Source organism: Sminthopsis crassicaudata, chromosome 2 (genome assembly GCF_048593235.1).
Source record: "Sminthopsis crassicaudata isolate SCR6 chromosome 2, ASM4859323v1, whole genome shotgun sequence".
Taxonomy (NCBI): Eukaryota; Metazoa; Chordata; class Mammalia; order Dasyuromorphia; family Dasyuridae; genus Sminthopsis; species Sminthopsis crassicaudata.
Genome location: NC_133618.1, coordinates 86,400,858 through 86,426,533, shown reverse-complemented (window position 1 = coordinate 86,426,533; position 25,676 = coordinate 86,400,858). Strand labels below are relative to the sequence as shown.

Genomic DNA, 25,676 nt, shown 5'->3' with positions numbered 1-25,676 from the left:
ATAAAAAATTATTAGTTCTGTCGCCTGTTTTTACAGTCACAGTGGTGAAATGGTAAGAAAAAAAAATCATAAACAAAACATGAATCAAACAGTTTTAAATATCCTAATAGAGCATTTATTAGGCACTCAATGTGTGCCAGGCACTCTGCTAAGTTTTATTAAGTCATTTTTCAATCATGTCTAAGACTCTCTGTGACCCCACTTGGGGTTTTCTTGGCAGAAATATTAAAGTGGTTTTCCATTTCCTTCTCCAGTTCATTTTATAGATGAGGAATAGGATGAAGTGACTTGCCTGAAGTCACATAGTTAGTCCACTGAGTAATCTAGCTGCCTGTGTACTAACTATTAAGGATACAAATATAAGCAAGCAAGATAATCTCTCCTCCCCTTATATTTTAATGTTATAATTATTAAGTTAATATTTGATGATCTAAATGTGAAATCTCTGTCTAATCACAAATGAATTAACACATTATTGGATCTATCAATCAATCAGTAAACATTTTTTAAGCATCATACTTATGTGCCAGATACCTTGTTAAGTACTGGAGATACAAAAAGAGGTTAAAAAAAAAAAAAAAACAGTCCATGCTCTTAAGAAGTTTACAATCTCATGGGTGACATAAGATGCAAACAAATATATACAAAGCAAGCTATTTCTAGGATAAGTTGTTATTGTTTGTTAACACAGGAAAGACACTAGAATTAGTGTCAGGAAGGCTTCCTGTAAAAGGCGAGATTTTAATTGGGACTTAAAGGAAGCCAGAGAGGCAAGTAGTTACTACACAAGAGAGCACACTCTAGGCATGGAGACTGCTGGGGAGAATGCTCTGACATGAGAGATGGAGGATCTTGTTCATAAACTGTACATAGAACATTCAGGAGGAAAACACTGTAACTGGATCAAAGAGTATGTACTGGTCAGTAAAGTGCAAGAAGACAAGTTAGATAGGGTTAAGTTAATAAGGGCATTGAATGCCAAACAGAGCACTTTATATTTGATTTTAGGGGACAATAGGGACTGTGTAAGAAAGCAGAATAGTTGGACCTGTACTTTAAGAAAATAACTTTTTTTCCTGGCCTTCCCTGGCTAACCTAGCTGGAGAAAACATTTGAGTTTGTTTCCCCCCCACCTTGGATTTCCCAGTCAAGATTTGATCTAGTATGATTTCTATATTATTGATTTTGATTTTTGGAGGAGTTGGAGTTTGGGGATTTTGGTTTTTTGGGGTTTTTTATGTTTGTTTTGTTTTGGTGTTTTTTGTTTGTTTGTTTGTTTTTGTGGCAGAGTAGCTTGTTGTGATTTCTTTTGGCTACTCTTTCATTTGTGGATTTTTCCTCCTGCTGTGTCCTGAAAATCATGATACCTTTGATAACTTTCATTACTGTCTTCCTATTCCCTTTTTTGGACATATAAAGCTGCTGCCCAAGTTTATATAGAGATGCTATCCTCATATCTTTCATTTTTGTTCTGTCTCTATATTTTTACCATAGGATGTCTCAAGTCAAACACATAATTCCCCTTTGTGAATTAAAAGGCTTTTGTTTTTCATCTTCAGTCATTATGATCCTTATTTGAATCTTCCTTTCAAGTTTGGGCTCTCATCTCCTCATTGAAGTAACTGTATCAAAATATATGTCGAGTTGGTTTTGAAGGTCTTGTCAAGTTTTTCATGTATGTTATTTCTTCATTTTCTGCAGTAGATGATGGCACAGAAACTTCAGTCTTCATCATAGTAGCTTTTTGTTTATACTTATCAGGAGTATGGCAAAATGAGATGACCAAGAGTCCTGTGAAATGTATGTTTCCCAAAGCTTCTAGGAAGATGGAACCAAATCCACCAATTCCTTTGATTGCTTTCCCAAAGAAGACTTGTGAGCTATATTTCTATTTATTTTAGCTGCAATTTCCATTTATCTTCTGGTTTTGTTTAGGATATCAATATTAAGGATATGCCACTTTCTCCTCCTTTACCCTATCTCACATTATGAAATGGTTAAACCCTTCTATTTGTTCAAGCAATGCCATCTCATCCCATCTCCTCCCACAAATTGCTCTCTGTCATCCCCACTTTCATTTATTTTCAATATACCTCTGTCAATGCTTTTCCCACTGTCTACAAACATGTATCCTAAAAAAATCCTCACTTTATTCTTGTAACTCCACAATCATCTTATAATTCCTCTGCTCTATGTAGATAAACTACTCAAAAAAGCCTTTTATAATAGGTGCCTCTACTTTCTTCTCATTCTCTTCTTAATCCTTAACAATCTGGCTTCTGACCATATCATTCCAAAACAATTCAAAGTTACCTAGAATTTCTTTGTTGCCAAATACAATGACCTTTTCCCAATCTTCATTTTCCTTAATTTCCCTGCAGCATCTCATACATTTGATTACTTTTTCTCTAGGTTTTCAGAACATCATATCTCTTGGCTTTCCTCCTACCTATTCAAACTGTTCCTCTGTCTCCTTTGCTGGGTACTCCTCCACATCACACTTTCTAACCAATGAAAAGCCATGGTGAGAGAGATTCTCAAGTAACTACAAGTAAACATCTCAAGGAAAAATACAGCTTGGGCACAAATTCAAATAAAATTTCTGGAAAATATAAAGCAAGAATATGAAAAAAAGTTTTAATTTGTTTTTGTACATAAACAAAGTTCTACAGGATAAAAACTAGAGGGGACAATGTCTGCAATGATCATTTAAGAGGTTGCTCCCTGAACTTGGTAAACAATTAGACCGCTTTCACTACTCTCTGATGCAATAGATTGAGACTCCTAGGTGTGTTATCATTCCATGTATTAGAGTGACCTACAGGAAAAAATGGGTCTAATTGGTTAAGATGTTAGAATTTTTTAGCATAATGAGAACACATGTACAACTCATATCATATATGCCTTTTCAATGAGTAAAGGATAGGAACAAAGGAAGTGCGAAAATTTGAAACTCAAAGTTTTAAAAATAAACACTAAAATTGTTTTTACATGGAATTGGAAAAAAAATTAAAGGCCAAGTAAGTGAAATAAAAACTACTTTTAAAAAAATTTCAAGTAAAGAAAATTCAAGGCATAGTCTATTTCAGAAAAAGTTAGGATATGTCAACAGCTTATCTGTCCACCCGCTCTCCCCCTAAAAAGGTCCAGAAAACCAGAAAGGTAATTTTAGGACTAGGGCTGATGGGCAGAAAAATATTTTGGAAAATATGGCTCAGTTCTGAGAAACAAAAGCCAACTAACAGAACTAAAGACTAACAGGTGGATTGATGCGGGGGTAGGGGGGGTGGAAAGACTTGAAACAGGAATGCAAAAGTTGAGGGAAAAGGCAGTGAGGGCCTGAACTAAAGTAGTGAGTGAGTGAGAGGAGAAAAGGAGGTAAATAAAAGGATGAGAAATGGCAAGATTTATCAACAGGTTTGATAGTGGGAGAGAGAAAGTGAGCCTGGGTGACTGGAAGAAGGGGGTGAGAAGCTGGAAATGAGGATGTGTGGGGAGAGAAAAGAGTTTTGTTTTAGATATTTTAAGTTTAAGATGCCCATGGGACATCCAGTTTCAGATGTCCAAAAGGCAATTAGTAGTACGGGACTAGAGCTCAGAAGAGAGATAAGGGATAAATATATAGATCTATAGACATAAAAATCTTCCGGGGAGAGATGATTAAAAAAAACAAAAAAACCAATGAATTCACCAAGAGAAACAAGGAGAGGACTCAACAAGAGTTGGCATACACCCAACATTAGGCAGTATGATATGTACACATATAAGTATACAAAAAGAAAACAGAAGGTAATTTCAGAGATAGGGAAGAAATGAGCATGTAGAAATATTGGGAAGGCCTCTTGAAGAAGGAAATGCTTGAGCTTTGAAGAAGCTAAGGATCATAGTCAATCAATATCACAAATATCCTATTGCTTTAAATAATAGTTGTCCTTTTTACACATCACTATGTCAATACTAAAGACATTAGCCATTGGCTATAAGGGAAGTCAGGTAGAAGAAGGAAAGTAATGCCAGTAAAAAATAAAATGCTGTACATCAAAGTTGAGATGGGACTGTGAGATCAGGGGAACAATTCAGGTAGACGACCTACTGGGACAGCAGAAAGCCTAAGAAGATGAGAAGACTGAAAGACTCATGGATAATGCAAGCTACCCTGTTCCTTGAATAAGTATGAAGCCCCATGTGCAATATATCCAACAAATGGTCATCAGGTTCTGCTTGAAGAATGAATAGTGGAAATCAATAACTTCCTAAGGCAATCCTTTCCACTCCTGGGCAATTCTGATTGTAAGGAAGTTTTTCTTCCTGTGGACCTAGCCTGGGCTTTGCAGTGTCAGGCATTGCCCTTAATTCTATCTCAAGCCAAGGATTACAATCCCTTCTCCATTTTATAAACCTCTAAATACTGGAGTAATTAGGGCTCCCATAAATCTTATTTAATTTAATCATTCTCACTTTCTTCAAATGATCCTCCCATGGAATGGTATCTGGTCCCTTTCGTCTTCTTTAGTCATCCTGCTCTGAATGAGTTTGTTAATGATCTTCCTTAATGTGGCTCCCATGGTATTGAGCACGCTTCTTCTATGTTACTGCCATCAAGTATTTAAAGTCAGCTATTGTATCCCCTCTTATAAACATTCTCTTCTCTAAGGTAAACATCATCAGTTCTCTCTACTGATATTGTTTTCAAATCTCCAAACATGATGGTCATCATTGGTCAAACTTTTTCTAGTTTGCCAATATCTTTTTTAGTGTGGCACTCAACACTAGATACAGTATTCCAAAAATCTACCAGCCAAATAGGGAGATTATGGGGTCCTTGAAAGGCAATTCAGTGAGACAAAAGTTCTATACCATGGGACTTAGGGTGATGAGAAACATTGAGCTTAAATTCTGATTGGAGGATATGTAGAAACAGTCGAATCACTTAATCTCTATGAGCTTTAGAGGATGATGATCCCCTCTCTCTGACAGAAGCTGTACCATAGCCTAAGATAGACATAGAAACAATACAATGTTCAAAATTATCCCCACTTCACCAGAAAGTCAAAAGGGTGAATATCTATGAAACAACAATCTTAAAAGTTGTTAGGTGTAACGTTCTTCTGTTGGTTCAGTTTCTTTGGGTCGATGGAGGTCTTGGGAGCAGCCTTTGTTTCAGTTCAGTAATTACTACAAGAGTATCCAGGTGTTTAAGTCCAAATCCTTTATTATCTCTTTCAAAGTCTTGTCTCCTTTCCTGGAGCCTGGTTAGCGTTTTTATGGTCCAGATCATTTATTATCTCCTTCCTGGGGCTGGGCAGCTTTCTGGAGAGCCTTTCAGTCTGGCCTTGGTCACTTAGGGGGAAGTGCAGGAGTCCAGGCCAGCCACCAGGAAGATCAAAGATCGAACTGAATTTCTCCCCTTGGTTCTGAGAGCTTAAACTCCTGCCGCCAGTCCTTTGCCTTCTCTCTGAATGTCTCTGAATCAACCTAGCTGAGACTCCTAGCTTATATGCTCTACACTGAGTATTAAACCAATCATTATGTCACTAGGAAACTATTATTTGTTGTAGAATTTGATCAATGCTAAACTAGATGTAACCAATTCCACTCAATTCCACTTAGTACCTTGTTTCAAGTTCTGGCCCATAACATCTCGTAGGATTAAGTCAATCATACTGAGCCATGCTAAAATAGATAACATTGTCTCTATCAATTCCACTGACTAAGAATCCTTTGTTTCAAGTTCAGAGTTCTGGCCCATAATAGTTAGGTGATGTATAAAAAAAGTCAGGTAACATATATCAAATCATATCCTCAGTTTATAAATTCTCTAAGCTATTGCTACATCTTTTAAGGGATATCTGTTTAATAAAATATCTGGGAGGATCAGTGAAACATGAACAGTTTGTTATTTTTACCTTCTGAATCCAATTCTTCCTGTGCAACAAAAATTCCGGTTCTATACACATATATTGTATCTAAATTATACTGTAATATATTTAACATATATAAGACTGCTTGCCATCTGGGGGAGGGGGTTGGGGGAGGAAGGGAAAAAATCTGAATAGAAGTAAGTGCAAGGGATAATGTTGTAAAAAATTACCCATGCATATGTACTGTCAAAAAATGTTATAATTATAAAATAAAATAAAAAATTAAAAAAAAAAAAAAAAAAAAAAGAAACATGAACAGTTTTAGAGCTAGAGGGAATTTGAAGGTCCTCAAGTCTAGCCTCTGCACTTTTAAAGTGAGACCAAGATTTAGAAGTGAAAGGACTTGCCCTGAAATGAAAGAATAGGCAGGAAGGAGAAAAAGAACTATGAAGCTATAATGCAAGTTTCTGGGAGAACTCTTGGAATGCCATCAAGGAAGTTCATAGGCTCATTCATTAATGAACTCAGCTCTTTCTAACTTCAGCACCACATAGCTGTCTCTTACCTTTTTTCATTTACCAATTCCTTAAGGAAGGGTACCATGTCATACTTCTGTATCTTAGTAACAGACTGGATGCATGATTTCCCTGAGAGATGATGTTCTAAGGCAGGTGGTCACTTTCTCTGCAATTTATATAGTCTGAAAGACTTGCCTAGAGGCACTATAAAATTGAATCACGGGACCAAAATTACACAATCATGTGTCAGAGTCAGGACTTAAATCCAGTTCTTCCTAGCTTGAAGGCCAGCTTTCTGTCCATAGCAATAACTCTTGGCGCACAGCAAAAATTTAATTGACATATATTTGTCAGAGATTTTGTAGATGGATAGCTGCTTCTTGGGCCAGAAAGACCTGGACTCAAAAGCCCCCTATAATATATGCTGGCTGAACAAATTTCACTTTAACAGTGACTCTGGGAAACTCTCAAGTCTAAGTTATAGACAAGATGTCTAACTCCATTAGTAGAAGGCATTTCCTCATCCTGTAGTTCCCTATATTAGTGAAATGAACAAACCATAAACCTTGTCTGCTGAATGAATGAATGAATGATGGCTATCATTATGAAAAGCAGTTATTATTGTGATTAGTAAACATATACAGCTGAAAGTGACTACTAAATGTGCTTTTATCATAGACCTACTGTTCTTGTTACAGTGAAAGAAAAAAAAGTAATTACCTCCAATAGATCTTCATAATAGAATTTTTTAGGGGGAAGACAAAGGAGCAGACCTATGATTTCACTGACATAGAGATTTCTCTAATGAGATAATTCCCTATACTATAAAAACTGATTTATACTTGCTCTTTAACTCTTAGGCTAAAGAGTTTATTTAGCAGGAACAAGAAAGGAAAGAAATTAAAAACTTCACTATATCTACAATAACTTGTAATTTTGAAAATTCAATTTAGACTGTATCCTTATTGTATTAATGCTAATGTGGCATAAATGGATACAATTTTCTAACAATTCTGTTATCTTGCTATATCAGAGGCACATTTTATGGGAATCACATCATGTCACTTACAAGCCGCACTTAACATTGAAAAGCAGATCTTAGACTAAGAAGGCTACCAGTATCTCTGCAAAGCAATGGTATTCTGGCTTCAGAGCAGCTTGCAAAGACTTGTGGCAGATGAAATGGAACAACTGGAAATGGGACAATGAACACTAAAAATGGCACCAACCCCATCATCATTCTTCTTTCTCACTTCTCCATCGTCTTCTGTGGCACTTCCTAGGAAATGTAATTGTCATCCTTCGCTCTTTATTCCAAACCTCTCCACACCTGTCCCCGCCACAGACTGAGGATTGGAAACAAGGGGGAAACTTCCTCTCTAATGGGGGAGACACATAACTATATACAAAGATGCTACAAATGGGATCATTAGAAAATAATCTCTATATATGTACATATACACATACATACATATGTGCACAAATATCTAAAGATATACAAATATGGACACATTTAAAATAGAGTTGTTTAAGAATATATCCACATACAGATGTGTGTGCATATATGTATACAGATGCACACATCTAATTTATTTATTAGTATTTATTAGTATAAGTATTTATTGGTATTAATTAGTATAAGAATATATTAGCATAGGGAGATTTTTAGGGCTCCCTTGATAACAATGCAAATAGGCCCCTTCCCAGCATCTTCTGGAGATTTCTAGGGCTGCCTAAAGTCCAAAAGATGAACTGACCAGTCCACCTGAGCTATGTATGAGTAAATTGGAGATCTCACTACTGGGAAAGGGTCCGTCCTCACCACAACCCGGGAAGGTAGTTGCTAGTACTATACCCATTTTACAGATAAGGACGCGGACTCTGCAAGGAGTTACGTCACTCGAAATGCTGGAAACTGTCTGGGGCAGGATTCGAACTCGTCTTCTCGCCCCCAGGGGCCCATACTTCGTAATTTGTATCTTAGATAACACGCTCTAGAAACGTCACCAGCAGAAGTTACCCAGTGGGTGGTCAATAAGCGGATAAAAGTTGCGAAAGGAGATGGAGTGGGGAAGAAGAGGAGCTCAGGGTCTACATAGATCCCAAAAGTCAGACTCAGAGGGGGCGGGATAATGAGAGGCAGAAGCTACCAGGCGTTGGGTGGGAACGACTGTCAGGCTGGGGACAGGGTCGTGGCGGGGGGGCCGGCTGCGCTCCGGAATGCTTTTTCAGGGCCGCTTGTTTCCGGGGGGGACTCACAGAAGTGACCGGCCGAGGCAGGCGCTTCGCGGAAGCGAAGGAAGGGGGCGAGCCCGACTTGCAGGGTGAGGGGATCCAGGCTTACCTGCCGGAGTAGCTTCCACCTGGCGGCTCCTAGCGACCCCCGAGACGCAGACCTCGGCTCCCCAGCTACGAGCTCTCCTGCTGCTCCAGAACCTTCCCCCGACGCTGGCGACTCCATCTCGCATTGCCGCCGTTTCCTGCCAGGACCTGCGTGCCTGCCTCCTTAGCTGCCAGGACCTGCGGCTGCCGAGGCTCGGAACCTCGTGGCCTAGCAGCTGAAGCCGGCTCTGGTCCACGGCCCTTCCGGGTAAACGCGTCACCTCGGCAACCGCGAACGAGAAGCGTGGCGATCGATTTGTACAGACTTCCTAGCACCCCTCCCCATCATGGGTGACCATCTTGGATGAGGGCATGTCGAAGCACGGCGAGAGGTGTATAGGAAAGAAGTGGAAGCGCGCGCCCTATGTTGCTTTTGATCTTTGAAGCAGCAGTGCGGGCTCAAAAAAAAAAAAAACAAAAAAAAAAAAAAAAAAAAAAAAAAAAAAACAGCGAGCCCGCGACAAAGATGGCATCTGCGGCGTCAAGCGTCCCGGGAAGAGGAGCGTCAATCGCGGACACGGCACTCGACACTAGATTAAGCAGGGCTGCGTCGGGGCGGTTGTCCCGGCGGTGTCTCCCAGAGCCGGCTCGCACGTCCCGCGGCTCGGCATTGAGGACTGGAAGAGACGCCTCCTCGTTCGTTCCCCCTTTCCCCTACCCCCACTGGGTTTGCGAGGTGGGACAGTGTGGCCCGTGTCTCTCTGGATCCCCGCTTTCACTAAGTTGTCTTCCCCTGAGACCTGTTCCACTTTCCACAGTGGGCGTGGTTTCCATCCCCGTGTGGAACTCTTGGCGGCGAATTCTAGGAAAGGCTCGAACTGGTGCCGTGCTTGGGGAGTCCCGAAGGGCCATTGGAAACGTGAGCGGCCCGCCTCCATCCTGGCGACCGTAGGTTAGCCGGCAATTATTAAGCGCTTACTGGGTGCCAGAGGCTGAGTCAACCAGTAATCGCCAGCGATTATACGGCGCGAAACGTTGGGACCTTAGGGCAGCCCCGGGAAATAGGTACTGCTATTAACTCCATTTTACAGAGGCTAAGAGTCTGATGTCTGAGCAGGATTCGAACTTAGGGCCCCTGACTCCAGAGGGAGCGCTCCATCTATTCCCTGCTCCCCGGGAGCTTACCTGCTGATGGTGGTGCAGAATTAGCCTTTTAGAGGGCCAAAGGGATTCAGCTTTCTGCCCCCCTCCCCCCTTTTAGGAGAACAGATTTATCCGATGGATGTGCGGAGGGAGTGCTGCTTGTCCTTCACGATGTCATCCTCAGAGGAGATGAACATCCCTCGGATATTTCTTACCTCCCAGCCTTTTTTTTTTTTTTTAAGGAGAGAAAATCAATAGAGTTTTTTGTATTTTAAATAAATTTCCTTCTTTTAATTAAAGGATATTGATGTTGCGTCCTGAGCTTTAATATAACCATTTCTCTCTTTACTTGTTACCCATTTCGATTCAATAAATGCTAATAAACCATTATAAGATGTAAATTTTGAAAGGTCTATTAGAGATAACTTTAACCCAGTCTTGTCATTTTAGAAATAAAGAAAAAGTATTTGTGACTTGCCCAATATCTCATGGATCAGTAGCCAGATCGGGATTCAAACTGAAATCTTCAGATTCCCAGTTCAGTGCTTTCTTCACTAAAAGGCAGAAATTTTTCTTTTTTTGTCTTTGTGTCCACTGTGCCTTGTGAGGAATAGGAGCTTAGTCAATAGTGAATTACATTTTTAAAAAAGATAACCCTGCTTACAAGGAGTTTACATTTTATTTGGGGGGGGGGGGGTTACAATTTAGCCACAGATAAGAAAGAAAGGTAATTCGGGGTTGGAAAGGACATCACCACTGGAGAGTGAAGACAGATAGGAATCAGGGAACCACTCAGTAAGTGGTACCTGAGCTAAGTCCTGGAGGAAGTTGATTCTTCTTTACTTAAGAGATGGCTTGTGCAAATGCATGGAAGTGAGAAAAAGAATATGAAATTTGGGGAATGCCTGGGATATGTAAAAGGAAATCATGTGAAATAGGCTGGAGTCAGAATGTAAAGCTCATAAACATCCAGCTGAGAGTTTGTATTTTTTTTCCTGAGGCATTTGGGGTTAAGTGACTTGCCCAGGGTCACACAGCTCCACTATGTTAAGTGTCTGAGGCTAGTTTTGAACTCAGGTCCTCTTCAGGGTTGGTGCTTTATCCACTGCGCCACCTAGCTACCCCGAGTTTGTATTTATTCTAGACACAATGCAGACCCAATTATTGGACAAGGGAATGACATGCTCACACCTATGCTTTAGGAGGATTATTTTGATAGCTGTGAGAACAATAAATTGTGGGGGAAATGGCTTGTTGAATACCTCTTCTCTGTAAAAGATTTCAGCTAACCCTGACCATTTTGAGCGAGACCTAGTCCTAAAGTACAAACAATCAAACTATTTTCCTTACCTTTCAAAACATTTATTTATCTTAGTATAGGTGATAGAACAGATAATTTATAGGCACGATAACGACAGTACTGTGAGGGAACTTTGAAAGATCCTTAAAAAAAAACCTGCAAGCAATAAAAAGTAAAGATACCTTATACCTGTTTTCTCTGTTTTCTCAATGTATACCAAATATAGGTAAAATCATATGCATTCAAGGCAATTTATTTAGTGGAAGACTTAGATATAATTATAAGATCTTAGAGATAATCATTTGTAATTTCTCAAAATTTTTTTCCTAGGATGTAACTGTTCCAGTACAGTTCCCTTGTGGTCTCAGCCTGACAAAATTGACTTTGTAAAAGAGACACATTCACCAAGAAGGGGAGTTGTTGACCTTCCAAAAATATGATACACATTTTCAGAACTCTTTGAAACTCACGAAAATTGTTTGTAATATATATTATTCTTTATCTGTTGGAGGCATGGAAGTGGATTAAGAACGGCTGATCATAAATGTTTGGAATTACACTGTAACATTTGAGTATCGGGAATTCCAAAGTCAGGACAAAAAAAAGAACTTTCACACCATGCATCAGAAAGCCAGATTCTTCCTCCAGGCTCTGAAGTTTAGTATTCCTCGATTTGGAAAATACACACAGAAGCAGCCTCATGTTCACCATCATCTCATTGATTGTTGTCCTTGGATAAAAGTGAGAAAATGTCACAGCTTTAAGTGTTTGCAAAGTAAATACAAGAAATTGATATCAGGAAGAAACATCACAAGCCGGAAATTCTGCTATGCGGTATGAACTAATTATATTAATCTATTTGTAGACAAATTCTAATTAAAAGATATAGGATTGACAGACTGAATTCTAGCACTATCTCTCAATCACAGAATCTCCAACTAGTGGAAATCCAGCTATTGCCCAAAAACTCTGCTGAGAAAAGGTTGAGGATCCCTTGGAAAGGCTGTAAAGTAGTTACTTATATTCTACCACACACTGCTTTTACTGTCTAGTCTTCTTAAGTTACACACTACTTTATATAGAAGACTTTGTTTATGTGGAAAACAGAAACTGTGTCTTCTATTTATGTGTAATCATGGAGAGGCAGCAAGATAAGAGTCGAAAGAGGGTTTTTTAGTGGTGGAGTCAGAAGACCCACTTTATAGTCATCTCTCTCCCAACTTCTTAAAATGTGGGTCACAGCCCCATATAGGGTCTTGAAATTATGATTTATTATCAGTAAATGTTTGATTTGTACATCTATTTCATATATCCAGTGTCACATAAAAATTTCTCAAACTAAAAAAGTGTCATGAGTGGAAAAGGTTTAAGAAATGATAATGATGAGACATCATATCAAAATCTTTGGGATGCAGCTAAAGCGGTAATAAGGGGAAATTTTATATCTTTAGAGGCTTATTTGAAGAAAATTGAGAAAGAGAAGATTAACGAATTGGGCTTACAACTTAAAAGGCTAGAAAAAGACCAAATTATAAACCCCCAACCAAAAATTAAACTCGAAATACAAAAATTAAAAGGAGAAATCAATAAAATTGAAAGAAAAGGTTTAAGAAGCTCTACTTAATGTAATGGAATCAGTAACTCTTGCATTATCTTCCACACAGAAATGTTAAGAGCAATGAAATATATATATATATATATAACTTAAATATGAACTGTAATTTTATTTGCTAAATATTTATAGAGATATTATATATATGTACATATATATACACATACATATAGTGTTATATTTTATTATGAATTATTAGAATGGGGAAGTACCAAGAAACTAATTGCCTGAGAAAAATTTATAACATACAAAATCAAAGATTTAAAGACCAGAGGTATAAGTAGAGCTTCCAGCTATGGTTTTAGTTGATGTCTATAAGGGAGTGAGAAATGGGGGGAAGAAGTAAACTGCAGCCTCTTTCTCCTCAAAGTTCTCATATTGTGGATTTGTTTCATAAAGTCTCTTTGCTCGATCTACAACAAACCTTCCCAACAAGTCCCAGACTTCTTTGCATTAAATTACAATCTCTATTAAATTGTTACAGTGATTTATACCTATGCCCACAGACATGACAATTTTTCATTTAGGTTTAGTAGGAAATTTTTAAAGGAATGTGGAGATGGAGAATTAACTGAAATTATAGTTTATATATCATTACAGAAGTATTTTAAGAATTCACTTGTAGTTAGTAAAGGTTTAAATATATTGATCCATTATAAGATTTATAGTCAGTGCCTCAAATTTAGCACTTATTTTGCTTTGTTTTCTTTTGTTGTATGTGTAAATCTCATCTCCTCACTTTTAAGGATCTTGATAATAAGGACTATTTGTTACTTATCTTTTGAATTCCCCCATGACATACTATGACATATGTAAGTACTCAATAAGTATTTAATATCTTAGTATTTTCATACTTGAAAGAACTATACAGATCTGCCAGTCCAGTTTCCCTTAAAAAAAAAAAAAAAAAAAAAATTAGAAGGGGCAGCTAGTTGGGTTAGTGGATAGAGCACCAGCCCTGAAGTCAGGAGGACCTGAGTTCAAATGTGGCCTCAGTCACAATACTTCCTGACTGTGTGGTCTTGGGCAAGTCACTTACCCCCAATTGCCTCAGGAAAAAAAGAAAAAAAAGCATGAGAAATATGAGGCCCAGAGAAATGAAATAATTTGTCTAAAGTTACAGAGTTAATATTAGAGCAAGTACTAGAAGCCAGGTCTCCTGACTCCAGACCCTGTTTTTTCTAATCTGCTAGTTTTGATAAATAAACATCTACTTTGTACTCAGTTTTCATATTTGGTTCTTTATCTTGTATTTTATGCCAGCTTTCCATGTTAAAATTTCCACAAAGAGTAACAATGTTTTAATTGTTCCATTAATTTTAGCAATAAGGTATACATCTTTCGGCATTCATCCTCACTTCAGCTCTGTGAAATTGGAAAGGGCCTGTAATGCCATGAAATGAATTGACTTAGCAGGTTAATAATCACAGATTTTTACCCATTTAAACTGGAGAGATGGTATCATCAACTTAACCTAAAAAATAATGATGATAAAAGTATGTATATTTCAGATTTAAAAACACACAGTAGCTCTCAATAGAAAAAAAGAAAGAATTCACTCCAATAAATGGGTCCTTTTTGTGCAAATAGTTCTAGATGCCATATCCATAAAAGAGGACATGAGAAAAAGAAACGGTCAAGAGCAGAGAGCAGGATCCCAGTTTGTCTGGATCACACCATATATCAATAGGATAGAGTACTTGGGATGCCAGGTCAGTCGTTTTGAAAGTTTTACATCACCAGCCTTGAATTCAGGAGGACCTGAGTTCAAATCTGGTCTCAGACACTTATCACTTCCTAGCTGTGTGACCCTGGACAAGTCACTTAACCCCAGCCTCAGGGAAAAAAGAAAGAAAGAAAGAAAGTTTTAGATCAAGGGGAGATTACTTAGGGAGCAAATTAAAGATTGAGTTGGAGAGGGAATGAGGCAGTCAGAAGACTATTTTAATAGTCTAGGCAATCAGAGAGCAGAGAGGAAAAAGCTGATGTTGTGGATATAGTCTTTGGAATGCAGACATATGCAATGCAGGAAAGAGTCCGTAAGGGAAAAGAGAGCATCCCAGGTGGGACCTGAGGAGGGGGAGAGAGATCACCAATGAGTTGGGCAAACAATGCTAAATGCTGGGGGTGAAAAGGAAGGCAAACCTCAGTCCTGCCCTCACAGGGCTTCTGTTTTAATAGTAGAGATGTCATACAAATAGATATTTCCAGGATACACACAGAGCAGATGGAAGGTAGTAACGTCAGAGGAGAGGGTCTCCTCCAAAAGATAAGATTTGTGCTAAATCTTGAAGAAATTGATGAGCTGAGAATATTTCAGGTATGGGAGGCAGCTGGTGAAAAGGCAGAGAGACAAGGGGGACAGCAAGTAGGTCAATTAAGTTGGATTGTAGAGTATATAAGAAAAGTAAGAGAAGTAGGAAAGGGCTAGGCAAAGGAAAGTTTTAAATGCCTGAGTATATTTGTTCCTGGAGGTAACTGGGAGTCACTAAAATCCACTTAATGAGAGCGGGAAAGGGGGTTGGTAAGCAAATCTAGGTTTGAGGAAAATCAATCAGTTGAATGGAGTATGGGACTTATGATAGGAAGAACAATTAGAAAGTGAGTAAGAAAGTAAGTGTTGAGTAAGTGGGGAAAAGGGATGTAGAAGAGAGACATTGTCAAAGTAGAAATGGCTCCATGGCTGGCTGTGGAATCAATTTTTTTAAGAGTAGTGAGTTGAAAATGTCATCATGTTTATGATCCTGGGTGGCTGGGAAGGTACTGGTGCTTCAGACAGCGGTGGGAAAATGGAGAGGAAAGAGAAGGCTTGGGGGTGAGATAATGAGGTCTGTTTTGGAAAAGCTGATTTTAGACATTTGTAGGATACCCAGTTTCATATGTTCAATAAGCAGTTGGTAATACGGAACCAGAGCTCAGTGGAGATACCAGAGCTGTATATATGTACATCTGGGAATTGTCTGCATAGAGATGGTCGTTTGTAACTCAGGAGCTGAGCACGTAGTAAAAAGAAAAGGGTCCAAGATAGCCTTGGGATGGGAAGTGGAAGAGAATGGGGAAGGTAACCCTTAGTCAGTGAGCATGACATGGATTAAACTATAGCAAAGGAAACTGAGAAATGGGTCAGTTTTTTTATGTAGCATCATAAATATGAAAATATATTTAGAAGAATTGCACATGTATAACTTATATTGGATTACTTGCTGTCTAGGGGATGGAGATGGAGAGAAGAAAGGGAGAAAAATCTGGTTTTGCAAGGGGAAATGTTGAAAACTATCTTTGCTTGTATTTTGAAAAATAAAAAGCTATTACTTTTAAAAAAAATGGAAAAGAAAAGAAAATGGATCAAAGATAGTTATCCCTTCTATATAACAGGACCTAGGGGTGAGGTGGCACCACAGTCTAGAAGTTTCTATTAAAAAAAATTTTAACCTTCCTTTCATACCAGAGAAGAAGTCAGAATTTTTTTTTCCCTTTTTCTTATATGCCATGTTTATAGTACCTTATTGTAAAATGTGGGTTTATTATTTGGTCATAGGCTATATTATACAATAGTATGCATTTATCTTATGCATTTCTGAATTTCTAAACTTTTTCTGGGTCATTTGTTGACCTTTGCATGTCATCTGTGGTTTCCACAAAACTCCAAAATTCTATTTAATTTCTGATGCCAACCTGCATAAGAATCAAAACCCAATAGGAAAAAAAATCACAATTTGGAAGGCATAATTTGTAATTCCAGGATAATAGTGCCATCAACAGTAAGAGAGAAGTTAGTGGAAAGGATAGATTTTGGGAAAAGGATTATAAAAATTCACTTCAGCATATTAAATTTGAAGTATCAGCAAAATATCTAAGAATTCTAGCTACTTAAATACAGGCTTAGAATCCTGGAAAGGGATGGAGGGGTGCCTATAGAGGTGATGATTGAAGCCATGGAATATTATGTAAGTATGAAAGTGTGTGAGTATAAGAATGGAAGGGTACAGTGTGAGAGCTGAACTTCAGAGGCAAGAGAAGAATAAAGAACAAAGATTGGAGGAAAATCAAGAGAATTCAGCTTTGTTCAGTTGGTAAAGCCACAAGAAAAAAATTAGGCAAGCAAGGACAAATTAAATCATGGTAAGGCCACAAATCACATAATCTTCATGATCAGTGCTGAATTCCTGTCGAGATTAGATTTAGGTCCGTGAGTAACAACATCCAGTTTACTCAGCCCCCTTCTTGAGGCCTATAAGTCTGTTTTTCACTTTATATCACTATCTAATGTTACAATTACAAATTAAAGTTTCTAGTAAGCCTCTAGTTTTATTCTTGATGTCCTGTTTATTTATTTCTCAGGCTATTATTTAAGTAGCCTAGTGAATATAGGTAGTTATTTAAGTGTCTTAGTAAAAATAAATAGTTTCACTTTCTTTTCCTCCAAAATAAACTGTGACTTATATACAGATTCTGATGGCAGCTTCATTGATTAGAAAATGGTTCTGTACTAAGGTTTCCTGTGTTTGGGGCAGATCTTGTAAGTGATCACTTAATAAAAATTATTCAGTTGCTTAAGTAATTAAAATAAATCAGCGATTTAGAATACTGAAGGGATCTATAAATATAGTTTGATTTTATCTAGGAAATAATTTTGCCCCAATTTCTTGTCCTTTAAATCAGGATCAATGAAGTGTAAATCTTGCTAAAAGTATAGACATCTGGCCCGAGTTTTGTAACTGTCAACCTTATTCTTGATCCTAATGTAAATTAGATTGAGTTCAACCAAAATCTAAAGTATCTACAAAAAAAGAAAAATTGAAAGTAAATAACAGATAAGGATACTGGGGGCCAGAGAGTTTTTAAAATACTTGTATCTTGGAATATTGCTACAAACTTTTAGACTGTAAACTCATCATAGGCAAAAAACTGTATTTTTAGCTTATATTTTTGTACCTTATCTGGTAAAATACCATCTGCACACCAGTCACTCAATGAAGATATGTTGGTTATTGAGTTAATTATTGAAGGATGAATGGCTACTTTGGCACTTATCAACATTGTAATTGTCATCTTTGGCAAAGACTTTTGATTGGAAAGCTTGGCCAGATTGGTTTCTTCTAGCGAGGGGCACTCATTCTTGGGCACATCTGATAGAATGTTAAATTGCCAGGCACCTTATTCACTAAGCAGTTGAGGTTCTCCCCCCCTTCACCCCCAATCAAAGACCTTCATGACATACATGTCCATTTATGTGGCCCAGAGGTCAACTCAAATTCTTTTTTAGCTATGCCTATTTCCTCTAAGTACATTTATGGGCAGATTCTCATTCAGTAGGCACTTATTAAGCGTTCATTTGTGTCTCTACTAATTTTCTTTAATTCTTCCATTATTTCATTGATTTTTTTTTCCTTACATATGGTGAATGCATTTTTTTTCTAAAATGAAAATAAAGGGGACACTTCATTTTGCAAAGCAGTAATTCACCTTTTGAACAGATAAACTGTTCTGCCTTTGGCTGCTGCTTATCCCAACAAGGGAAGCAAATTATTGCTGATGAGGAGGTGGGGTAGGGCAGACTTCTTATGTTATAACTGTTTTATTGTGAGTAAAATGATGGTGAGCTTTTATTAGTAAAGATAAAGTGTCCTCCTCTCCCTCCCTGCAGTGCATCTCCTTTCATACTTCAGTATTTGTAAAAACTCAATAGATGTTTCTAGCTCTCTTTCTCTCTACTATCCCACCCCTGACTGAGTGTTAAATATGTAAAATACATGGGATTTCTTTTTCTGCTTAATCTCCTGTAAACGTTGCCCATGGTGTTTCTGCACACTCTCTCAAGCGGAGTACAGGTCTTAGCTACACTTCTGCGCTTCTCGTCCTTTGGAATTATTGATGTAAAAGAGCACAGCAGTATTCTAGTTGCTGAGTGTCCTGTGCATCCTTTTTTGTTTGGATTTTAAAATGAGATTTCTGCATCAACACAAAACTGTGGAAGGGGGAATTTTCTCTGGGGGTGGGGGGGAAGGGAGAAGAAGAATAGAGGGGGAAAAGGAAGAGGACAAGGGAATCAGAGGGGGGAGGAATTAGGAAAAGCCTTTCAACAACTCTCGAACTATTTATTACTTCATTAGATGTTCCTAACATTGTAAAACTTGCATGAAAAGGAAACAAAGAATTTTTCTTTAGAAAGTAAATAATTTGCTCTAGTAAATATTTATTACAGGATCTTCTGAATACTGAACAAGAGAACACAAAATCCCTTTTAATAAATTACATGGATTCAATGGAAAAACTCAAGAAGAAAATAGAAGCATTCTATGACAAACACTTACTCACTTTGGACAATTTAGAGGTCAGTAGGAAATAATTTATTTCTCTTCTTAAAAAAAAAAAAAAAAAAAAAAAATCTCCCACACTATAAGCCAAGAAGCAAAATGTTATGTTCAGCACTTGCAGATGCCTTGTGTTGCCAGTAACCAGCTAGATTTGCAGCTCACTATTTTGTTATTTTGATCTAAAGAATATTTATTGCAACTCTTAAAAATGAGTATGGTGTAATTTTTTTTAATGTTTAAGATTAAATAAATAAGAGCAAAGCTCAGAAAGTTTCTGAGTGTAAAAATAGATCACTTTTTAAAGTTAATTTTATAAACAAAATAATTATCATGTTTAACTATAATTTCTAAGTTTAAGCTCTGATTTTTAAAGTAGTGTTAGTAGGCTGTAGTAGTCATGCTAATTAATGGCAAGAGTGTAATTAAGATTCCTTAAACTGTTTTGTGATGTTCTCGTTTCAAAAGCATCTTTAGTACCTTTGTTTAGGAAACACGCTAAAATGCATTCTGGCTATTTAACTTAAAATTAAATCATTTTATTGTCATCCTTAAATTGCCCCAGTTAATAGCATCCACTTGTAAGAAGCACAGACATGCACCCTCAATATTTATCAATGGGATATTAACTATATATCTTAAACAATCATGTTTTGGGCATATGCCTTGAAGAAGTGCCTATACAATCAAAGTCTTCTTCCCATTACTCCCTTGGCGGTCAGTGGCAAGAGAATGAAATGTTCTCTAGGATACTCTAAACCAGTATAATATTTAAAGAGCCACAGCTCTCTGCAGGAATAACATACCTACTTGTTGGAATTTAGAGAATTAATTTCTTCTTTAATGTAAGTTCTTTGTAATTAGAAGTTTTCTTTCTATTACACAATTATGTAGTATTACTAGATGGGGAGTTTCACATAAAATGAAATTTAAATTTAATGAAATTCATTCATAATGAATAATTTTTATTATATTTAGCAGAAGAAACCTGGAGTCAAAGTCAGAAGAAGCATCTTGAGGCTCAGCTCTCTGCCCTGCTTTCTTAGGAATTGTGCACATTTCTGTCTCAGCATTCTCATTAGTTTAAAAAAAATGGCAGGGGCAGGAGAGTGATAGCCACATGGGGTTGTAATTAGAAAAATCCTTTGTAATTATGCAATACAAATAAATATATAAAGCTCACTGATTCCTTATAAGCATATACAGAAGTAATATGAAAAAAGGAAGAAACATAGGACATGTGTATAATATAAAGTTTCATTTTTTATTTAGTATATGTTCATATACTTCTACATCCAGGGCTTTTTTTTTTTTTTAAATGAAATCTAGGTATTTGAGGTATCATCCTACATATTGAATAGCTCATTTTATTAAAGATAAATAAAAGAGACAAATTTACAAATTCAGTCTGTTTTGCACTTTTTATGGAAACACTTTTTTTTTACTTCTCAGATAAGATTTGGTGATTTTATTTACTATGAAGAAGATGGTTGCATACTTCGTTTAAAAATTGGAGATGGTAAACTTATTTTTTCTTTGTTACATGCTTTAATTATTCTGATCTTAATTGGGAAATATAAATGTTCATCAATGAAATATATTCAGTAGTAGGAATCAAATAGATATATAAGCAATATGGACTCTATATTATTATCTTTTAAAAATAACTTAATTTTAAGTGTGTATATTTTGCAATCTACTTTAATATCTAAATTTAGCCATAACAGTATTAAAAATGATATATTTCTGCCAAAACATAGGTGACAAGATGATTTTCTTAAATTATGTTTATTATGTTTGTGATGCAAATATAAATTTATGGGCTTATCCCTAAATGAATATATATTCTTGTTCCAAATTAAATATAAATAGCACACCATCAATTCTGAGGAAAAACAGAATATACTTGCTTTTAGAAGCAGATATTTATCTTGAGATCTAAATACATGAAATTCCTTTTTGAAATAAAATATCTAGTTTAGTGTCTGATCTGTGATATGTATTTTTCTTCATGTACCAGGTTTTAATAATTGTGAAGTTTTACTCCGTTTGGAAGAGCTTTCATTATATAATGCTTTTGTTGAACGTATCAGGATTTCTCCAGGGGAGGAGTACATGGCAGCCAGCATAAAAACCTCAGATTCTGAAGAGTCTACGTGTGTAATTGTTAAGCTTGGCAAGTATCCAGAAGTGGAGGACTTCATTCCCAATGTTTTCAGTTTTGGTAAGCCACTAGCCGACATGTTCTCTTCTTAAAGGCATCCAAAAGGGTAAGGGCAGACTTTAACTTAACAAATATTTATTTTATACTTACCATCTACCAGACATTGTGATTGATTCTGTAGAATAAAAATATAATAAGTAAGCTCTCTCCTCTCATGAAACTTATATGCTAATATGGGAAAAAAGTTATATGTCTTTAAATAGCTATATAAATAATTATGAGAGGATAAGAAGTAAAAACATAATAAAAGAGACACAAAGTTCATAGAAGAGGAGGATTAGTGCTGTCTAGAGATAGACTGACTTAGTCAAAGAGACTCAGAAAGCTTCTTGAAAGAGTAGTATTTGAGCAAGGCCTTAGAGAATAGATAAAAATTGAATAGGTAGAACTGGGAGGGAAGGACTTACCACCTTTGACCTAATCATAAAGAATGGCTAATAGAATTTAGGAGATTGTGATGAGTTACTTTTAGCTGGAACTTAAAATATATAAATAGGAGTAGTGAGAAATAAGACTGAAAAGCTAGTTTGGGATCAGATTATAGAAGAAGTCTGTTAGACTTAAATTTTAACTTGGGCAGCAACTGAATGTTTTAAAGCAAGAGAATAGTCAAAGCTGTACTTGAGGAAGATTGATCAGATGTAGAGTGAAGGATGGGTTAGAAGCAAAGAGAGAATGAAAGACTGGAAGCAGGGACACTGGTTTGACTGTTGCCCTAGTCAAAACAAGAGGGAATGAAGATAAGCAACAGGCGATTCAGTTCAACGTGTAGATATTAAGTATTTGCTCTGTGCAAGGAACTATACTGTAGTCTGGAGCTACAAAACCAAAAGTGAAATAAGAATTAATTGCTCTCAAAGAGCTCATTTCCTACTGGAATTTCAACTTGTATGCAGATAAATAAATGATAATTTGGGAAAGGAAAGACAACTAGAGAGATAAAGACTTTACAGAGAAGGTGGCATCTGATTTAAGCATAACATTGTTCCATTTAGTAGCACCTGGCAATACTATACTTAATTAAGGGGTGTTTTTGTTTTGTTTTGTTTTTTCTGTGAATATTCCCTAGATTAGCCAAATCCAGTGCAATAAACTAGTACAATTATGGTAGTGATTAAAAAGCTTGGGCTCTCTGTGCAACCTGTGAACCTGTGCAGGTTCTCTATGCCTGCTATATCCCTTGCCTCATTTGTGTATGTACATGGATGTATCCTTCCTGCAGCAAGTGTTTGCAGAAAAATATATCTCTAAGTGAGGTTACCAAGACAAGCAAAATGGAGATTCAGGTCAAGCACACCAGAAAAATTGTCCAGTGATAAGATGACTGACCACAGAGCTAGCTCTCTACCATGTCTTATTTTTTCTACTCAAAGGTATAACCCCTCATTTTCTAAGGACCTCTAATCCTTCAAAAGGAAGAAGAACAAATATAGAGATATTCTGTTCTGGATATAATTGAAATAAGCAGAACCCCAGGGAAAAGTAACCATTTCCTCTTAGAGTTTGTAATGCAAAGAAGATTGGCATAGTCTGATATGTGTCCTAGATTTGAAGAGAATAGATCTCATCTATGAACCACAGTTCTAAAGGGGAAATTAGCCCAGGAAAGATAGAAAGTACCCAAGAATGACAGCTGAAATCACATAGTAGAATTTTGGTGAGGGGAGTTGTCTGAAGAGACTAGTTTGGATGTGCAAGGAGCTTATCAAAAAGTTTAGCTTTTAAAAGACAAAAATCAATAAGCTAGGTCATGCTGCATATAAAAGCAAGACATAGCTCTGTAAAACTTCCTATTTTAGTAATGTTTACACTCAGAATAAGCTGAAACTAGTGAGGAAAACTAAAAATAACACCAAAAGGAAGGAGTTTTTGTTTTGTAACAATATTGGAGAAAAGAATAGGATCAAAGACAGGATAAGACTATTTAAGAATAGATTTGGGCAATCACTAACAATAACAATGGGAAAAAAAATGCTCAAATCTTGTTTCTAGTTCTCTGCCAGGATTGACCTTTGGACTGGAAAAAAAATAACAAAAATGGCTAATAGGGAATAAATACCCAAGATAAGCGAAGAGACAGCAAGAGAATCTCTGGAATCCTTTGTTGAATTCCCATCACCCAGCCCAGATGATCCACATCCTCAGATACTGAAATAAATGACAAGTATGATTGCTACATCACTGCCTTTTATCTTTGAAAGATTAGAGAAAGAACTGAGAAAAGACAGCACACTTTGCTGAAGCTGTGAACTAATTCAACAGTTCTCCAATAGTTCTTCAAAAAACATTTCTCTAAATGAGGTTACCACGACAAGCAAAATGGAAATTCAGGTCAAGCAGACACCAGAAAATTGTCTGGTGATAAGATGAATGACCACAGAGCTAGCTCTCTACCATGTCTTACTTTTTCTACTCAAAGGTATAACCTCTCATTTTCTAAGGACCTCTAAACCTTCAAAAGGAAGAAGAACAAATATAGGGATATTGTGTTCCTTATGGGAGAACAATTTTGGAGAACAATTTAAAAATTTGCTTAGAGAGTTCCTAAAACATCTTTTTGACCCAGTGGTTTCATTGCTAGACATATACTTCTCTTAAGAAGGGCAAAGATAGAAATAAGGGACCATCTATACCAAAAGTTCATGTTTTTATATGAATTTTTCTCTTCTATTTGTATATGGAAATCTTTTGTTATAAATTCAGAAGTTTAAAAAGCATTTTTTAAAATGCAATGAAGTTTTTGTGGTCTACTAAGGACAATATAAGTCAATAGTTCTATATGATGTTAGGGTACATTGAGAGACAGGAATCTAAGAATCATGATGAGATAGTCTCTTTGCACTGTGAAAAATGTTCAGATCTAGGCACCATATTTAAAAAGAAGATGAGTGAGAGTCCTCAGGAAGGAAACCAGAATGGTGAAGGGCCTTCAGTTCTTGCCATAAGGAATTGGTGATGTTTAACCTAAATATGGGACAAAAATAAGTTAGGATTCAAATTTTACTTTTGAAAAGCTAGGTTTGAAGTGAGTACAAGGGATAATGTTGTAAAAAAAATTACCCGTGCATATTTACTGTCAAAAAAAATTATAATTATAAAATTAATTTTTAAAAATCCAAAAAAAAGAAAAGCTAGGTTTGAAATTGAGTAGCTAGAATTATGATGGTACCATTAGCATAAAAAAGAAAAAAGATTTTTTAGAATATTGTAATTAATTTGGTTTTAAATTGTTGGGATGTCCAGTTTGGAACAACCAAGAAAAAGTTGGAAATGTATACTGGGGAAAAAAAAGTCGGAACTGGAGAGAAAGCTGAGAGTCATCCATATTGAAATCATAAGTAAAGCTAATAGAGGAAGTGGCCACATTATTACACTTCCCATTCAGAGAGTAGTGTTGCTCAATTCTGAAGTCTCTTAAGAAAGCCTTTCCCCACCTGTGAGCATTAACCTGGATTCACCTGTCCTTACCCTTCTTTGATTTCATTTGGACTGATATTTCAGATTAAATCAATATTATTAAAAATATACAGTCAGCATATGATATGCTATATATGATATGATTCATTAAGTGCTAACCATAGTCATTGTCAGGAATTGAAAAAATATTAATCTAACATTCATTAACAATTTTAACATTATGAAGGACATGGCACACCTTCATTTTTATAATTTATACCTAATGATGTAGCCATATCATCCTCAAGTTTCTTTTACCATTATAAGTATTTTGTTCCATTGTGCTTTTTTTTTTTTTTTTACCCCTCATTTTTCTTCAGATATGATTCCTGCTATCCGTGCCCTAATTGGTTTGTCAATCCTAAGAATTATGAGACCAATGAGAATATAAATAAGAATGAAAGATCTAGTTTTTCTTTAGTCTTCAGGTTAGCAACTGTAGATTTAAACCCAGTTCCAATTTCATTCTGATCCTTAGATCTAGCCCTCCTCTTTAAAACAAATGTGCTTTTTTTTGGATCTAATCAGAATTCTAAAGCATTCAATTCTAAATGCTTTCTTGAAAAGTCCCTAGTAAGTATCTTATGGTAAATAAAAGTAAACACTTGAAAACTTAGCAGAGATAGTAGTAGTTCCTTCTGTTAGAAGGCTCTCTGGCTTATGACTTTGTCTCCCTAGATGATGCTCATGAATTCTCTCAGTTTCAGTTCCCTAAAATGTAAAATAGGGATAAAATTACCTTACAGATTATTGTGAAATCAGATGAGAAAATATATGTGGAAAAGCACTTTGCAAAATAAATGTGCTATATACATGTTAGCTGCTATTATTATTATCTTGGTTCGGTAAATTCAAGTTCACTTTAACTTTCAGTTTCCAAGGAAAGATTCCCAAAGAGAATCCTAACTATTGTGCTTTTCTATTAT

General features: G+C 36.5%; 2 protein-coding genes across 6 annotated transcripts in view; one reads left to right on the top strand and one right to left on the bottom strand.

Annotated features, from left to right (window-relative positions):
- The window catches only part of CAMKMT (calmodulin-lysine N-methyltransferase), a 501,495-nt gene extending 492,265 nt beyond the window's left edge, over window positions 1–9,230 (bottom strand). For all 3 annotated transcript variants that reach the window (XM_074286712.1, XM_074286713.1, XM_074286714.1), the window contains exon 1: window positions 8,724–9,230. In XM_074286712.1, the coding sequence (XP_074142813.1) occupies window positions 8,724–8,840 (117 nt within the window). In that variant the 5' untranslated portion in view covers window positions 8,841–9,230. The remainder of the gene's footprint in view (window positions 1–8,723) is intronic.
- A 68-nt stretch (window positions 9,231–9,298) lies between these two features.
- Window positions 9,299–25,676, top strand: part of PREPL (prolyl endopeptidase like) — a 39,584-nt gene continuing 23,206 nt past the window's right edge. The window contains exons 1-5 of one of the 3 annotated variants that reach the window (XM_074286709.1): window positions 9,299–9,653; window positions 11,475–11,978; window positions 18,962–19,090; window positions 20,523–20,589; window positions 21,091–21,294. In XM_074286709.1, the coding sequence (XP_074142810.1) occupies window positions 11,763–11,978; window positions 18,962–19,090; window positions 20,523–20,589; window positions 21,091–21,294 (616 nt within the window). In that variant the 5' untranslated portion in view covers window positions 9,299–9,653; window positions 11,475–11,762. Of the gene's footprint in view, window positions 9,767–11,474; window positions 11,979–18,961; window positions 19,091–20,522; window positions 20,590–21,090; window positions 21,295–25,676 lie in introns of all 3 variants that reach the window. The other 2 variants (XM_074286710.1, XM_074286708.1) reach the window with 2 other exon arrangements.